General features: G+C 55.8%; 1 protein-coding gene across 2 annotated transcripts in view; it reads left to right on the forward strand.

Annotated features, from left to right (window-relative positions):
• The window catches only part of TMPRSS9 (transmembrane serine protease 9), a 30,026-nt gene extending 14,479 nt beyond the window's left edge, over positions 1–15,547 (forward strand). For both annotated transcript variants that reach the window (XM_040241876.1, XM_040241877.1), the window contains 11 exons: positions 3,467–3,741; positions 5,326–5,462; positions 6,193–6,511; positions 7,454–7,625; positions 8,091–8,362; positions 8,910–9,046; positions 11,184–11,580; positions 13,564–13,735; positions 14,389–14,654; positions 14,786–14,922; positions 15,372–15,547. In XM_040241876.1, the coding sequence (XP_040097810.1) occupies positions 3,467–3,741; positions 5,326–5,462; positions 6,193–6,511; positions 7,454–7,625; positions 8,091–8,362; positions 8,910–9,046; positions 11,184–11,580; positions 13,564–13,735; positions 14,389–14,654; positions 14,786–14,922; positions 15,372–15,533 (2,446 nt within the window). In that variant the 3' untranslated portion in view covers positions 15,534–15,547. The remainder of the gene's footprint in view (positions 1–3,466; positions 3,742–5,325; positions 5,463–6,192; positions 6,512–7,453; positions 7,626–8,090; positions 8,363–8,909; positions 9,047–11,183; positions 11,581–13,563; positions 13,736–14,388; positions 14,655–14,785; positions 14,923–15,371) is intronic.
• The last annotated feature ends 2,629 nt before the right edge of the window (positions 15,548–18,176 follow it).

Here is an 18,176-nt window from a genome sequence, read left to right on the forward strand (position 1 = left end):
GGCATAAATCCAGAGGTAGGATTGCAGGCTCATATGCTGGCTCTACGTTTACTCCTTTGAGGAGCCGCCATTCCGTTCTCTCCAGCGGCTGCACCGTTTTCCACCCCCACCAGCCGTGCACAAGGGCTGCAAGGTTTCCACATCCTTGAGAAGTTCCTTTAACATTTGTTGTAAAACCGGGTGACTATGTGGGTGGTCTGGTGCGCTTGGCTGGCCACCGGGCATTGCCTTGTGTGGCTGCTGCGGGCTGCTGTTTAGTGGGTCCTGGTCACGAGCTATCTAGTTATGGGATCCTAGGGGGCCCGGGCCTAGTGCTGACTGGCGGGTGGAGTCCGGATCCTGAAGACTGAAGTGGGGTTGTTGCCCACCCACTGGCAGGTGAAGCCTGGTCCTGGGGTTGGTGCCAGCCTACTGGCAGGCAGAGCTGGTTCCTGGAGTCTGGCGGCAGGGCCTGGGGATCCCAGAGCTGGTGTCAGATCAGTGTTGGGGGTGGGGCAAGGGGGCTGGTTCCATACACAATCAGGCATGGGTTCTGGAGTGTTCCAGAGGTTGCACTGGCTTGCTCATGGGCAGGGCTTGGGCCTGGTCCCAGGGCAGGGTCTGGCGTGCCTTGTGGGTCATGGTCTTGCAGCTGGTGTCTGCCACCTAAGGGTTTTCCCAGTGGCTCAGGGGTAAAGAATCTGCCTGCAGTGCGGGAGCCACAGGAGACGTGGGTTTGATCCCTGGGTCAGGAAGATCCCCTGGAGGAGGGCATGGCAACCCACTCCAGGATTCTTGCCTGAGACACCGCATGGACAGAGGAGCCTGGTGGGCTACAGTCCATGGGGTTGGACATGACTGGAGCAACTTGGCGCTCACGGTGTCAGCCCCCTAGTGGTGAGGCTGGTCTAGCAGGCTTTCTGCAGTCTTGGTCCTCTGGTGGCAGGGCTGTGTCTAGGCGTGGCTGTGGGGTTGGGGGCAGGGAGGTCTTGAGGCGGCCTCTCTGCCGGTGGGTGGGCTGTATCCCCCCACCCCTGGCTCGGGTAGCTGCCTGGCTTTGGGTGTCCCACCACCTGGCATCTGCGGGCCGTTGGGCAGGGCCAAGTCTTGGGGCAAAGAGCCAAGGTGGCTTCACTAACATCAGTGTTCACGTGGCTGGAGGTTCCCCAATATGCCCCTCACTGGTGTCTATGTCCCCAGGGAGATCCCACAGTGCCACCCCCACCTCCCCAGGAGACCCTTGGGGTCTGGCAGGTCTGGCCCAGGCTTCTATCAAATTACAGCTTCTGCTCTGGGTCCCAGTGCACCTGGGGTTCTCCGTGAGCCCTTTAAGGATGATGCCTCCATCTCCCCCATCCTGTGAGGGCTCCTGCAGTTAAGCTCCTCCAGCCTCCAAAGGCAGAAGCTCTGGGGGACTCCTCTTAAAAGCGCTGGATCCCCGGACCAGGGGGCCTGATGTGCTCAGCCCTCTCGCTTTTGTGGGGGAACCTCTGCAAAGCAGTTATTCTCCAGCTTGTGGGCCGCGCGCCTCGGGGCACAGGGTTTGACTGTGTTGTGAAGCTGCCTCTCCTCGTCTCGCTGTGTTTCCTTCTCTGTGTCTTTAGTTGCAGGAGATCTTTGCTGGCAGGTTCCAGTCTTTTCCAGCGATGGCTGTTCTGCAGAGAGTTGTCATTTGGGTGTGCTCCTGAGAGGAGATGAGCTCAGGGTCTCTGCTGTGTCATCTTGGCGGAGCTCCCCATTTCTCCACATCCTTGCCATTACTTGTTACTTTGTTTGCTTGTTTTGTTTTTTATTAGTTTATGTTTTTTGGCCACTTGGCATGCAGGATCTTAGTTCCTCAACCAGGGACCAAACCCATGTCCCCTGCTTTGGAAGTACAGATTCCTAACCACTGAACCACAAGGGAAGTCCCTATTTGTTTAATAATGGCCATCCTAGTGGCTGTGAAGTGGTGTCTTATTGTGGTGTTTTTAATTAATTTGTTTTAAATTGGAAGATAATTGCTTTATGCTATTGTGCTGCTTTCTGCCATACACCAGCATGAATCAGCCACAGGCATACTTATGTCCCCTCCTTCTTGGACCTTCCTCTCACCTCTCACTGTGGCTGTGACGTGCATTTATCTCCCTAATGATCAGTGATGCTGAGCATCTTTTCATGTGCTTATTGGCCATTTGTGTACCTTCTTTGGAGCAATGTCTATTGAGGTTCTTTGCCCAGTTTTGAATTGGATTGTTTCTGGTTGTTGTTGAAGATGGTCAGAATCTTTAAAAACCAGAGTGGCCAATCAGAACGGAGCTGGCCTAAGGTAGGAGAAGGTTCTGGAAGGCTCTGGCTGTGCCAGGCATTGCTAGTTGGTTGTTTCCATCTGAGGAGTCCCTGGGGAGCGGGCAGGGCAACAGGCAACATGGACTTCCCTGGGAAACCACTGCCTGAGAATTGCCCTGGGTCAGGGGGTCGCTAATTCCCAGGGTAACCTGGTTCTGGTCCCGGGAAGACTATCTGGGGGACACAGGTCGCATAAGCAATGACATTCAGGTCAAGAAGAGTTGTTTTCTTTGTATCGTTTTAAATTTCATTCCTCTCAGCATTTTATTATGAAAATATTTCAATAGAAAAGATGGGAAAATAGTACAACAAATACCCATGTGCCTGCACAGTAAGTCCCCTACATACAAATGAGTTCCGGTCTGAGAGCGCATTCATTAGACCAATTTGTATAAGCCTAGGTACCCAGCTAACACAGTTGGTTATATGCTACTGTACTGTAATAGGTTTATGATATTCTTTACACAAATAATACATAAAAAGCAAACATAAAGCATAAAGAAAACATTTTAATCTTACAGTACAGTCCCTTGAAAAGTACAACAGCTGGCATACAGGGGCATGTTCACACCTTTGAAAGTTCCCAGCTTGAAGATTTGTATGTAGGGGATTTACTGTACCTGATTTCAAAAGTTGTTACTATTTCACCATATTCTCTTTCTCTCTCTCTCCATCTGGCTGTATCTATAATCTATACCCCCCACACCTCTTCATATGTACATACCCTTGCCAAACAGTTTGAAATTCAGTAGAAATAATGCGTCACCTCTGAGGCACCCTCGCTCATTTGGACAACTAAAGAGCAGTCTCGAATACACATGTACCATCACACCTGAGAAAACTGAAATGGCTACACAGTGTCATCTAGTGCCCAGTCCACGTTCAGTGCCTCCCTCTCCTCACCCTAATCCCGGCCCCATGGATCCTGTCTTTGTTTAAAATGTTGATAATTCATGCACCGTGTTTTAATTTTTGTGCATTCGTTCTGATTTTTGCCAATGTTTCATGGAAAACATTCCCATCAGTTTCCATGCCTGAGTTTGGGGGCACCTGCCTCCTGGCTAAGTGCCCCGCTCCCCGTCCCCACCCTTCCCACCCCCCACCACCCCCCGGCTCCAGCCTTGGTGAGCCTCTGAGCCAGGGTCTGTCTGCCCCACAGATTCCAGGACTCCCCGGAGTGGGTGGCTTACGTGGGCACCACCTACCTCAGCGGCTCAGAGGCCAGCACGGTGCGGGCCCACGTGGCCCGGATCATCACACACCCATCCTACAACTCGGACACAGCTGACTTCGACGTGGCGGTGCTGGAGCTGGGCAGACCCCTGCCCTTCAGCCGGCACGTGCAGCCCGTGTGCCTGCCGGCCGCCTCGCACGTCTTCCCACCAAGGAAGAAGTGCCTCATCTCAGGCTGGGGCTACCTCAAGGAGGACTTCTGTAAGCACCCACCGCCCGCAGCTAGGCCAGCACAGCACGACCAAGCAAACATCACACGGTCTGGCCTGGTTAGCCGCGAGTTCTGTATTTCCAAATTCACCCACTTGCAAAAATGCATCTGACCCCCCCGGTGGACACTTGTAGGGGGCTGTGGTCATCTACATTGTGTGGAATCTGTTCCCAGTGAGGTGGTGGAGCTTGGTGACACCCTGCCTTCTTGGCTCTGCTCAGATTGGAAACTGGTGTCCTTTTTCTGGTCTATTCACCACCATCTTATTATTATTATTTTTTTCATTTTCGTGCTTTCTGTGGCAAGTTTGACCAAATCTAAACAGGCCCCAAGCATAGAGCTGATGTGCTGACTAGGGTCCTAAGCGCAGGAGGGCTGGGATGTGTCTCACAGGGAAGAAATCCGTGTATTCAATGAGCTTTGTTCAGGCGAGGGTTATAGCGCTATGGACTGTGAGCTCCCTGCTAGTGAATCAACAACACAGGATAAGTGAGGTGTCTCTAAACAGAAACACACGAACTGTCATGAGGTTATGTGTGGATTGGCTGTGACCAGGGTCTCGGGGGAGCCTGGCCCTGGGAGGGTGGGGCAGGTTCACTATCAGTGTAGGGGTAACTGTGTCGGATCAACTGTGATTGATGGTGAGAGGTGCTAGGAAGGAAACAAGGAAAAGGAGTTGGGGTCAGGGACATCTTTAGGAAAGGGCCTGAGATGGTGGTGCCTAATATAAGACTGCGCCTCCCTATTCCAGGGGTTGGGCAGCAGGCCATTCAGAGAGAGACCCCTGCCCACACGGAGCCCCCAGTCCAGGCTGGCATTGCCTGATAGAACTCCTGTCGGTGGCAGACACCCACCATGTCTGTGCCATCCACTAAGGGAGTCAGCAGCCCCGTGACCCGTGTTGGCGTGACTGAGATACTGAATTCTCCGTTTCATTTCATCGTGATGAGCTTCAGTCTGCATTTAAATAGCCTTACGAGGCCAGTGGCTATTGTGTTGGACAGCACAATTTCAGGGGCAGTAGATAGTAAACAAGAAAAGTGACAGGTGGTGACGTACCAGGTGGAATAAAATCAGGCAGGGATGTAGGGGCAGGGGGCTGTAATTTAAAACAGGAGATGAAGAAGGCAGACAGATTCCACAGGGACAAGCCTTGTAGGCAGCCAGAATGGCATGTGCAAAGGGCCTGGGGTAGCCAGGATAGCTGGTCCAGGCTTGGGCATTCAGGTTCAGCTGGGGGTAGGGGAATGCCCTGGAGGGTTTGAGGGAAGGCTACCTAATCTGATTTAATGTTTAGTCAAGATGGGGCTACTGCCAGGCTAAGAAACGTTTCCAGCAGGGAAGTGGGGGCTCAGGGTGGGTAGGTTTGGGAGGGGAGGGAGGAGCCTAGTCTTGAGATGTCTGGGCTGGGAGGGTGGTCAGTGGGCACCGCTGGGCCTGGCTCCTTTTGGAGCTGGGGCTGCAGCAGGTCCATCGCATGGGGTGGGAGAAACTGAAGCTCAAGCTCCCAGCTCGGGGCTGTGGACTGCCGGGGTCCTGGGGTGCTCCCCCTCATCTCTCCCCATCCCGAGCAGTGGTCAAGCCAGAAATGCTGCAGAAGGCCACTGTGGAGCTGCTGGACCAGGCCCTGTGCACCAGCCTATACGGCCACTCACTCACCGACAGGATGGTGTGTGCTGGCTACCTTGACGGGAAGGTGGATTCCTGCCAGGTGAGCCCAGCACCTGAGAAAGGGGCGAGGGGCCCCAGGGGATGCCCCACCAGCCCCTGAGGTCCTGGGAACAGCCCCCCATCCTCCCACCTGAGGCTCCCCTCTCCCAGAAGTGGGGGGGTCTTTTGTCTCTGGTCCACCACCAAGACCCTCTGCTGGGTTGGCCACATGGCTGTGGGTTTCCTTTTTAGTTTGTATCTTTGCTGCCCTTTCTAAGGCCTGGTGGGTGGGGAGCGGCTGCTAATGTGCTCTGGTTGGCACGTGAGAGCTGGAGACTGGAGAAAACGTTGGGAAATAGCAGGAGAGAGCTTGTGTTTAAGGATGTAAGTGTGCACGGTGAGCTGGGTGTGAGGAGGAGGCAAAGGAAAGCAAGACAGGATGCTGTGGCTGCCCATGAGATGACTGGAGGTTCCTAAGCCACTGGTGACATTATCCAAGATCTATGGGGCTAAGGAGAGGAGGGGATATTGTTTATCTGGGCTGGGTTTTTAACTGCCAGTGGTGCAACTGAAAGAGGCCTTAGAGATCCAGAGTCCAAGGGTCCTATTGTATTTTTCGAGGCAGAGACTGAGGTTCTGAGATGTGAGTTTTCAGCCACGAGTGCTCCGTGGGCTTGTGAGGAAACACATCCTGCAACCACAGCTCCCCCTATGACCTGTAGCTCTGGATCTGGGGCCAGATGTGGCCGGGGAGCCCCAACCCCTCCTGAGGGTGTGCCTCTGTCTCCCAGGGTGACTCGGGGGGCCCCCTGGTCTGCGAGGAGTCCTCTGGCAGGTTCTTCCTGGCCGGCATCGTGAGCTGGGGAATCGGCTGTGCAGAAGCCCAGCGTCCGGGGGTCTACGCCCGAGTGACCAGTCTGCGGGACTGGATCCTGGAGACCATCGCTGCTGCAAGCAAGCCTCCAGCCCCCACGGTGGCTCTCGCCTCCACCACTCTCAGCACTGCCTGGCCCACCAGCCCCAAGAGCCTGGTGACTGACACCCTCACCAAACCCACACTGGCCCCTAGCGCTGTGCCTCTCGACTTGGCCACCACTTCTAAGCCACAAGGTATTTTCTGGGGAGACAGCAGCAGTGTGTGTCTGCTCTGCACAGTGTTGGATGGATTTGGTACTGGCTTTCTGAAGCACTTTGGGGAAGAGATGGGTGATTGATTAGTGATGTCTGTCAAGTGCATGGGCAAAGGCATGTGGTCAGTCTTCACATTTCCCTGGTAGCTCAGCAGTAAAGAATCCGCCTGCAATGCAGGAGACCTGGGTTCAATCCCTGGGTTGGGAAGATCCCCTGGAGAAGGAAATGGCAACTCACTCCAGTATTCTTACCTGGAGAATCCCTTGGACAGAGGAGCCTAGTGGGCTACAGTCCATGGGGTTGCAGAGTCAGATGCCACTGAGCATCAGCAAAACTCAGGTTATCCAGGAGGGTATACTCAGAATATCCTGAAGGTTCAGCAGGGGGCCAGTGACCAGTGGGGGGCGGGGAGGGTCAGAGAGAAGCTGAGTTGAGGCTATCACAGACATGGCACCCACAGGCAGCATACGCACTCTCCACCTGTCTTGACCATGTGGTTTCCGAGGACCCATGTCCAGGATCCACTGCCCCATCTGATGCTGACCCCTCTTGATGGTCCCACAGACCTGTGAGGCTGGGAACCAATCCAAACTCTGCCTCATTTAAATGCCGCCTGCACCTGCCCTGCCCCCAGCCCCGTATAACCAGCTCTGTCCATTGAGCCCCCTGGGTTGTGCTGTAGGGGCTGCAGGTGTGTGTCTGCTGCGCTGAGGCTGGAGGGGCCGGGGCCTTTACAACCTTGCCTTCTCCTTTCTCACCCACATCCCCCGCTGGACGAGCACTTAGGGCACCTTAAGTCTCAGTTTTCTCATCTGTGTGATGCGCCACTTCCCAGCCAGAGACCTGGGGCCCCGCTGGAACCAGGGTGGTCCCGACGCCAGCAGACTGAGGTGCCCGGACCCTCCTGTCTTGTCCCTGCAGAGTGTGGGGCCAGGCCGGCGCTGGAGAAGCCCACCCGGATCGTGGGGGGGCTTGGGGCCTCCTTGGGGGAGGTGCCCTGGCAGGTCAGCCTGAAGGAGGGCTCGCGGCACTTCTGCGGAGCCACCGTTGTGGGGGACCGCTGGCTGCTGTCTGCCGCCCACTGCTTCAACCAGTAAGGCCCCCTTAACTCCCCCGATATCACCGGGCAGGTCCCCCACCATCAAACCCCCATGTGCTCAGAGACCACTCAGGACTGAGGGCTGGAGGGGGGAGGGGCCTCCCCTCCCCACCAGGCTCACGTCTAGATGCAGATGGGGTGAGGTGGTTGGGGGGCAGCATGAAGAAGTAGGGGGCTCTGGGGAGTGGCTTCTGGGAGGAGCCTGGTCTGTAGGGGACACAGGGGCCAAGTAGTTGGGGGGACAGGCCCCTCCCCTTCACTCAAAGGCAGCAGCATTGACCTCTGATGGTCACAAAGCTGTGGGGCCCTCTCACACCTTCTTGTCCCAGAAGGAAATGAGGCCCGGGGTCAAGGGGCTCCCTGCCTCACCCTCCCCGGGGCCTGGGTCCCCCAGCTCTGCCTGGTGCCCTGGGGGCTGCAGAGGTGGGGCGGGGAGTCTGAGCGGCCCCTTCCTGGCAGCACGAAGGTGGAGCTGGTGCGGGCCCAGCTGGGCACCGCGTCCCTGTCGGGCGTTGGCGGGAGCCCCGTGAAGGTGGGGCTCAGGCGGGTGGTGCTGCACCCCCAGTACAACCCCAGCATCCTGGACTTCGACGTGGCCGTGCTGGAGCTGGCCAGGCCTTTGGTCTTCAACAAGTATGTGCAGCCCGTCTGCCTGCCGCTGGCCATCCAGAAGTTCCCTGTGGGCCGCAAGTGTGTGATCTCCGGGTGGGGCAACACCCAGGAGGGCAACGGTGAGCTCCCCATGCCCCCTGGGCCTGGGGCTCTGATCCCCCTGCTTGCAGACCACTCACCTTTCCACTACCTCAGGGTTTCAAACTCCAGCCTAAGGCAGCTACTTTTTATTTTGTAAAGTTTTATTGGCACACAGCCCCACTCACTCATAGATGGCCCCCTGGGGCAGCAAAAGCAGAGCTGAGTGGTCTCCATGGAGACTGGCTCATAAAGTGGAATATATCTACTGTGTGGCTCTTTATGGAAAAAAGTTGGGGGACCCTTGTTATGCATAGGCCCCCACCAAGAGTTAATGCCTCCTTTGAAATCTGAGTAGCCCCCCTGCAGGGCACCCAAGGTGCTAGGGAGCCCGCTTGCGGGCCATGGTGAGGTTCTTGGGCTCTGAGGTCTACCTCTGTCTCACTCTGTGACTTTACACACATCCCTGCAAGGACACAAGCCTCTGTGCCTCCCTCTGGGTGGGGGTGGTTGTGGTCAGAGCGAAGCCCTTGCTTAACAGTGAGCCCTCTGTAAGTGGCCCTGGGTGGATGCTCCTTGTCTTGGCAGCCACCAAGCCTGACCTTCTGCAGCGGGCGTCTGTGGGCATCATAGACCACAAGGCGTGTAGCGCCCTCTACAACTTCTCGCTCACAGACAGGATGATCTGTGCCGGCTTCCTGGAGGGCAAGGTGGACTCCTGCCAGGTGAGTTCAGGAGGGACCCGGCTGAGAGGGACCGTGACAAGTCCTGATTTAAAAGGCTGCCTAGCACATGTTAACTGAGAATACATGGGTATGTAGATGACCACCCTGTCACACCTGACATGTGGGTGACCCATTTTTAAGGGGAAACCAATTGGATCCAGAATATAAAAAGCTAGCTAGACCACGCAATCAGGGCCAGAGACACTTACAGGGAAAAGAAGTCCAGGGAACACCCTGGCTTGGGGCTCAATCCCTGGTTAGGGGACTGAGATTCCAGAAACCACGCTATGTGGCAAAATAAATATAAAAAAATATAAAGAAAGAGAAAAAAAATTCACAGACCAGTGTTACTTAGAAGCATAGACACAAGCCTAACAAAAAGCAAATTCAATCCACTAGGGTATTATAAGGAAAAACATCACAACCAAGGTGAGTTGATCTCAAAAATCTCAGCTCCACACAGGAGACTCCGTTAATGTTATTCAATGCATTTGTACCTTGAAGAGGAGAAATAGGGTCATCTTCAAAATCAGAAGAAAAGCATCTGAAATATAACAGAAACCTACAGCAAACATGATGCTTTAAAATCATTTTACTGGAGTATAGTTGATTTACAATGTGTTGGTTTCTGATATACAACAAAGCGACTCAGTTATATATGCATATACTTTTCACTTTCTTTTCCATCATAATTTTAAAATACTGAATATAGTTCCCCATGCTATACAGTAAATCCTTAATCTGTTTTCTATTTAGTAGTGTGTATCTGTTAATCCCAAACTTCTAGTTTATCCCTCCCTGACCCTTTCCCCTCTGGCAACCACAAGTATGTTCTCTGTGAGTCTGTTTTCGTAAGCTTACTTGTGTCATATCTTAGATTCCACATGTAAGTGATACGTGACATTCGTCTTTCTGACTCATCTCACTTGGTATGATCATCTCTGCGTCCATGCATGTTGCTGCAAATGGCATGACTTCATTCTTTTTTATTGCCGAGTAATAGTCGATTATATATATGTACGGCACCTTCTTTATCCAGGCCTGCCAGTGGACATTTAGGTTGCTTGCATGTCTTGGCTATTGTGGACCATGCTGCTATGAACTTTGGGGTGGATGTATCCTTTTCCAATTAGATTTTTCATCTTTCCTGTATATATTGTCCAGGAATGGGACTGCAACGTCATACTGCGACTCTCAGTTTTTAAGGACCCTCCCTACTGTTCACAGTGGCTGCATTAATTTACACTCTCAGCAACAGAGTAAGAGGGTTTCCTTTCTCCACATCCTTTCCAGCATGTTATTATCTGTAGATTTTTTTAAAAATATGATGGCCATCCTGACTAGTGTGAGGTGATACTTGTTTTTTTTTTTTTTTTTACTTTTTCCATTGTAGTTTTGATTTCCATTTCTCTAGTAATTAGTGATGTTGAACATCTTTTCATGTTCTTATTGGCCATTTGTCTTCTTTGGGCAAATGTCTATTTAGGTGTTCTGCCCATTTTTTGATGGGGTTATTTTGTAGTACTGAGTTTGTGTATTTTGGAGATTAAGCCCTTGGCCGTTGGAGCGCTTGCAAATATTCTCTCCCATTCTGTAGGTTGTTTTTCATTTTATGCTTTGCTGTGCAAAAGCTTGTTAAGTGTGATTAGATCCCATTTGTTTAATTTTGCTTTTATTTCTCTTGCCTTGGGAGATTGACCTGAGAAAACATTGGAAAGGTTTACATTTTGCCTATGTTAACTCTTCCAGGAGTTTTATGGTGTCATGTCTTACACTTAAGTCTTTAAGCCATTTTCAATTTAGGGAGTGAGGAGTGAAATTCTAACTTCATTGATTTACATGTGGTTGCCCAGCTTTCCCAGCACCACTTGCCTCTTTTTCCCACTTTATATTATTCCTTAGGAGGGCTGTTTTTTCTTCAGGGTTTTCTGATGTTTTGTTGCCAAAGCAAAAGAGCGAGCCATCTCAGCCGAGGGGTGACCTGCTCCAGGTCACACAAGGTCCCACAGCCCTGTGTGGGTGTGAGGCTGGCTCCACTGAGGAGCTGCTCCCACTCGTGGGCATGTGGGAGGGCCTGGCAGCACCTCCACAGTGAGGACGCTGGGTGCTTAGCCAGCCCTTTGTCCTTCTTTTCCAGGGTGACTCTGGGGGACCCCTGGCCTGTGAGGAGACACCCGGTGTGTTTTATCTGGCTGGGATCGTGAGCTGGGGCATCGGCTGTGCACAGGTCAAGAAGCCGGGCGTGTATACCCGCATCACCAGGCTCAAGGGCTGGATCCTGGCCACCATGTCCTCCCATTCGCTCTCCACAGCCCTGCTGCCCACCACAAGGATGCCCACCAGCAGTCACGCCACCAGGACAACAGCAGGCCTCACAGTCCTGGGAGTCACGGCCAGCACACCCACTCCCCAGGCCACCAGCAGGGTGACCAGTCAACCTGCTGACAGGACCACCGCTGCTGTGACCTCCACTCCTAGGGGCCAGACACCACTGCCCCCCACTCCGAAGACCACGGTGGGCGCCCAGCTACCAGGTACCTGGGGAGATGGAGTGGTGCGTGTGGGTGGCGGGTTATTGTGTCTGTTGTGGGGCTGCGTCACCGCGGCCCAGTTGGGGGCTTAAAATGTTTGTCATCTCCCCGTGCTGGAAGCTGGAGTCGGAGATGGCAGTGTGGGCAGGTGGCTGCCTTCTCCCCCGTCCTCAGGTGGTCTCCTCTCTGTAGGTGTCTGTGTCCTAATCCCCTATTATAAGGACCCCATTCGTACCAGATTAGGGCCCACCCTATTATTAATAACCTCATTTTAATTTAATCATCTCTGAAGAGTCTCATCCTGGGGGTCAGGGCTTCCACTTTGGAATTTTGGAGGGGAGAGAAGTCAGCCCATGGTGGACCCTGACTCTGCAGATGCACATGTTAACAGCCAGTCCCACAGGCTCCCAGTAGGGTCTAAGTGGGGACAACTTGGCAGTAAGTGGCTGAAGATGTCATGACAGAGAACGTGGCCCTGAGCTTGTGTCTGGGACATTATTAAATATTAATCAGAAACATATGAAACTGCTGTGTTTGTGGGTCAAAAATAAAAGCCCCATCAACCATAGGCAATTTTCTATGGCTGAACCAGATGCCAGCGGCAGTGTCCCAGGCTTCGCAGGAGAATGGGGCCTGTCCCCACCTCTGCCACCCCCCACGTTCACAGAGCCCAGGCAGCCTGAGTACCCAGACACAGACCTGCACCCACAAAGTTTTATGGACTCAGGTTTATGGACTCACTACAAAGCAGACCACACCTCAAAGAACCATGGGGAGACTCTCCAGAGGAGAGGCCAGCGCTGTGGGGTGTGGGGACAGAGCGGGTGCTGGGCATGCTGGAGTGAGCCCAGAGCCAAGCAGACCACGTGTGTGTGTATGTGGTGGCGGTATCTGCACCCCATGCCTCCTGGCCCCCACTCAGGGACCACAAGCCTAAGACACAGGTGGGACGTCGAGCCCAGAGCCCCTGTGAATCAGGTCAGAGTCTCTGTGACTCCTCTGGATCCAAGGGGACCTCTGCTGGCTGCAACTCCCAAAGGCTGCTCGGAGGAGGGTGTTGACACTGCAGAGCCGCAGTGTGCCCTCAGAAAAACACCGCGTCCTGTTAACTCTGCGGCTGGGTCTGGTCTCCAGCCTGGTGATGCTTATGAAATTTTCCAATAGCTACAGTTCTTACCATGGGGCCGGGAGGTGGAGGGAGCCCTGAAATGGCACATTTTGTTCCACGTGGGGGTAGTGTTTCCAGGAGAGGGGTGCAGCTTCGGCCGAATTCTCCAGGCCTCCTGGTCCTGGGCAAGCTGCAGATGGGGTCAGGTGGGCCAAGGTGGTGGCTCCCCTCTGTCGCCACCTCCAGGTGTGGGCATTGAGCCCTTCTGCCCCCTGCAGCCTCTCTATCTGCTGAGGGGGCAGGGGAAACAGCTGGGTGGTGGGGACAGGATCAGATGTGTAACCTGAGCGTCCCTTCAGCTGGTGATGGGGGCCCTGCAGCACCCCTTGCAACCACCCATTTCTTCCTACTCTTGTTCTGAGGGTGCACCTTGTGCTGGGGGACACCCTGGGAAGGACACCAGGTCACTGGGACTTGGGTAAAAAGCCCATTGCCGGCATCCAGGAAGCCAGGCAGGGCCTCCTGGGAAGCCAGTGGGTGTGCGAGGGCTTGGAAGCAGCAGGGAACTGGACTCCTGAGGACTGAAGGCTGCCTGGGAGGAGTCGGGATGGGAGGGGATCCTGGCACGGAGCCCCAGCTGGGGAGGTGTGGCGCCAAGGCTAAGGGTACAGGAAACAAATACATTTCAAACATCTGAGACCAGAAGAGGCGCTGGTAGGACCAGGCCCAAGTGTCCCGTGGGTGGGGCGTTTTCCTGAGGTGGGTCTCCCACCGCACTCCTCCCTAGCACAGCCAGGCAGGGCTTCATGGTGGGGCGGGACAGTTGGCATGGAGGAGGCGCGGGCCCTCCGAGCAGTGAGCACCTGCCTCTCCCGCAGACTGCGGCCTGGCGCCGGCTGCGGCGCTGACCCGGATCGTGGGCGGCAGTGCTGCGGGCCGCGGGGAGTGGCCGTGGCAGGTGAGCCTGTGGCTGCGGCGGCGGGAGCACCGCTGCGGGGCTGTGCTGGTGGCGGAGAGGTGGCTGCTGTCGGCGGCGCACTGCTTCGACGTGTGAGTCCCGAAGGTCCCGGCCCACGTCGGTAGTTCACCAATCGCAGCCCCTGAAAATTTGGAGCCTGGCGCCTCCACCTTTGCCCGGAAAGCCCTTTCCCCACATCCACAGCCCCAGGCCCCTCCTTCGCGCAAACCTTCCTGCCTACCCACCACCCCAAACCTGGCTGCAAGGGGTGACTCCCGCCCCTACCAAATGCGGAGGTGCGGGGGGCCTCCGGCCAGATCTCTGGGGACAGTGAGACCCTTTCATCCCCAGCCCAACTGGCTTGGACCGGCACCACCCTAAAGGCCCTCCAAGGTGAGAGGAGGTTCCCCTTCCTGGCAGGGTGCCCAGGAGGAGGGCCCGGCCAGGGTTCCTGCCTTCCATGGAAACACCCATCTCAGGATGCGCCTCACAGTGCCGAGGTCGGAGCGGTTGGGAGGTGGGACAGCGGGTCCTCCAGCCACCAGAGCCCCAACATTGGGTGGAAATGGACACAGCGTGTAGTGTCACCTCAGTGCCTGGTGGCCCCTCTCATCCTCCCCCCCGCCCCATTCTAGGGAAAAGGAATACTCAACTGAGGTCAGGTGCCGGCCACGGTTGCAGGGGAGCCCCCAGCAGGGCAGGGGCGTGGGGACCCAGGCTGACGCCTATCCTTCGCATCCCACAGCTACGGGGACCCCAAGCAGTGGGCAGCATTCCTGGGCACGCCGTTCCTGAGTGGCGCTGACGGGCAGCTGGAGCGTGTGGCGCGCATCCACAAGCACCCCTTCTACAACCTCTACACGCTCGACTACGACGTGGCACTGCTCGAGCTGGTGGGGCCAGTACGCCGCAGCCGCCTGGTGCGGCCCATCTGCCTGCCTGAGCCCGCCCCGCGGCCCCCCGACGGCGCGCGCTGCGTCATCACAGGCTGGGGCTCCGTGCGCGAGGGAGGTAGGCGCAGCCTCCCCACCCCACCCACCCCGGGCGTCGGGAAGGATCCCGCCCAGACCCCCACTGGGGATCCCTGTGGTAGCGAGCGGGCACACAGCCTTACCGAGTCCCGTCCTGCCGCTCGCCTGCAGGCTCGATGGCCAGGCAGCTGCAGAAGGCGGCCGTGCGCCTCCTCAGCGAGCAGACCTGCCGCCGCTTCTACCCGGTACAGATCAGCAGCCGCATGCTGTGCGCCGGGTTCCCGCAGGGAGGCGTGGACAGCTGCTCGGTGAGCGACTGTGCAGCTGAACCGGGGCTCCCCGGGGCCACACCCTCAGGACTCAAAGCCCCTCAGCTGCTCCCCCCCTCCAGTGCACTTTCTCAAACAGAGCACCTTTCGGCTCTCCTGGAGTTTCCACTGAACCCCGCCTTGGTGGACACCTCTAGAGAACCAGGTTCCACCCCCACCACATCCTCCCCCAGCCAGGTAGAGGGGTCAGGAGCAGTGGGGCAGAGGCTGTGTCTTCTCCAGGCCCACCAGGCAGTTGTCCACCAATGTCTGCCAGCCGGATGAAAGCTCACCTGAGCACTGAACCCATTTCTCAGATGGCAGTGAGGCTCTCCCAGGGGCGAACACTACTACTAACCTGGGGTCACGGCGGTCAGGCCAGCCCACCCTTGGCTGCTAGAGGAGAAGTACTGCCCGCTCTGAGTACGTTTCCTCTCTCCCCTCCTCAGGGTGACGCGGGGGGACCCCTGGCCTGCAGGGAGCCCTCCGGCCGCTGGGTGCTAACTGGGGTCACCAGCTGGGGTTACGGCTGTGGGCGGCCCCAGTTCCCGGGCGTGTACACCCGGGTGGCTGCTGTCAGAGGCTGGATCGGGCAGAACATCCAGGAGTGACCACCACGTGGCTGCCCAGACGTGGACCAGAGACGAGGAGGTGGCGGGGGTGGGGTGGGGTAGGGTGGGGGTGAGCAGTGGGTAACAGGGGGGTGCAGTTGAATTGCATATTTTGTTCCAATAAAAACAGCCCCTCGTCTGTAGCCTGCTGGCTTGGCACCTCCGTGTCACAGCAATGACCAACTGCCCGCCCCTCACACAGGGCTAGAGGGGAAGGGATGGGGGGACTTCCAGGGAGAGGCCCACCCTCAGCCTCTAGGCAGCCTTGTCTGCAGGCTCCCCTTTACATGAACCGCACTCCCTGTCACCTGGGAGCCCAGGGTCACTCGGGAAAGAAGGGGAGGGGTGCTGACGCCAGTCCCCACAGAGACCCCAGCAGGGGAGACACAGTGTCCCCCCACATACCCTTCTTCCCCCAGCGATCTGTCTCCAGAAGCCACAGGTCCAAACCCCGATTCTATGCTCAGGCATGTGGCTGCCTGACCTGGGCACAGTACCAGAGCTGCCCTGGGTCTTTGCTCTCACCCCTCCAGCCCCCACCCTGAGGAGAAGGTCCCTGTTCCCAACCCTGATTCCTCCACCTTCAGCAGGAGTGAACACAATGTGTAAGTTAAAGGGTCCCGAGATAAGAAACAAAGCCACACACACACACAAATGGTAACAAATGGCACCTCCACCAGACCAAGTCTCACTGGATGCCCACTTTACATCAGCATATTGGATGACACACCCACCAGCAGCCAGGACCAGATATTAGGGACGAAACAGGGCAACCAGGGTGGCCCCCCTCAGAAAAGCCCTGTCCCTGTTCGGGGAGACTAGTGCACGTGCCTCCCCAATGTCAGCCTCTCTCCCCCTCCCTTTAAAATTAAATCCCTTTGGCCACATGGGCAAGAAGTTTACAGTGAACTAAGCTCCTGATCCCCGTTCTCTGGTCACTGAATAAAGCTGCTGTGTCCATCTCAGCTTCAGTCTCCTTATTCACCTACTGGAACCTGAAGAGAACCTCCCCTGAAGCAGAGAGCCGTGGTTGGGAGACCAGGGTCCACACCACTTAGTTTGGTTACAAACTGGCACACAACGTGGGGTCCATTCCCTCCTGTAACTCAGGGCTTACTCACTAACACAGGGGGGACAAGACCAGCTGAACCACCGGGCAGCTCTGAACTCGTCGGACCAGTGAGGGCTACTGAATTCATCCTGAGATCTAAGAGCAGCCGAGGATCCAGCAGAGCGCTCCCCAGGTGAAGAATGTCTCCACCCCCAGCACATCTACAGCAAGGCTGCTGCCCGCTGCAGAATGGGGCCGTGTCCAGTGAGACTGGAAACTTCCAGTCGCTGACATCAGAGGGGACCTTACCACCTCAGCCCTCTCCCACAGCATCTCTGCTCCCAGCCCCAAGAGGACGGGGTCAGATTTGAGCCAGAGACCTAGACCACGCGCTGGGTGCTGGACGTGGTGGGTGCCGCATCACCAGCTAGCCAGCAAGGCCCCGGGGAGCTGGCAACAGACTAGAAGCAAGGGCTCCTGGCAGGCTGTGTGTGCATGTGTGCGACCAAGCTGCTGGCCAGGCAGAACTGCCCCTGGGGTACACCCTCCATAGCTGGACATCACCGCCTCTAACAGAGAACTCATGATCTTTTGAACTGTCACCTGGCCCCAGTATAAACCAGCGGAGGGAGAGAGCTGCCCAACCACGCTCTCTAAATCCTAACAACATTTCCCAACTGCATCTCTACCGCCAGCATCTGAAGAACATGGGCCAAGACCTCATTCCAGTTTCTCACTGTGCTATGCATGAAATGTGGGGTTACTTCTAACCTCCCTCCTGGTATTGGGGCCCAAGCCTGAGGCTCCTCATGGCCTCCTCCCCAACCAAGGGCCATGTTCCCCTTCCACCGGCTCACCCAGGACTCCTGAGTCATCTATCCCACCTCTTCTGGTTCCCATGCCTTCTACTCTCTCCAACCCCCATCTCTCCACACCTCCTAGGGGGATCAGTCCATGACACACCCGCCCTCTGGGCTCAGTAGGCAACTCCCGCCTTGGGAGGTCCTAGAGAGCAGTGTGACCGCTGTGTACGTAGCCCTCTTCTCCCAGATCTACAGGACTGAAAGGACAGATCCAAGGGTTTGAAGGGAGAGAGAGTCCTAAGAGAGTCCTTCTTAATTTAGTCCAGGGAATATTCCAAACCTGTTTCCCCACTTGGTGAACATTTTATTCTCCTGGGGAAGAAAAGGCACTGATTAATACAAAGGAGGAAGCTGATGAGACCCATCAAAGTCATGCTGGCCATGCTCTGTGGTGTGTTAGTCGCTTAATTGTGTCTGCTCTTTGCGACTCCATGGACTATACCCTGCCAGGCTCCTCTGTCCATGGGATTTCCCAGGCAAGTAAACTGGAGTGGGTTGCCATTTCCTTCTCCAGGGAAATCTTCCCGACCCAGGGATTGAACCCAGGTCTCCTGCGCTGCAGGCGGATTCTTTACTGTCTGAGCAACCAAGGAAGCCCATACCAGCCTGGAATTCAGGCTGTTTCCAACACAGACCCCAGGTAGGACCATCGAGAGGAAGATGGCTAGCAGCACCTCACTCTCAGGGATGTGATTTGTAGGGTTCCTGGAATGCCTAAGGGAATGCCTT

Source organism: Oryx dammah, unplaced genomic scaffold, assembly GCF_014754425.2.
Source record: "Oryx dammah isolate SB20612 unplaced genomic scaffold, SCBI_Odam_1.1 HiC_scaffold_5, whole genome shotgun sequence".
Lineage (NCBI taxonomy): Eukaryota > Metazoa > Chordata > Mammalia > Artiodactyla > Bovidae > Oryx > Oryx dammah.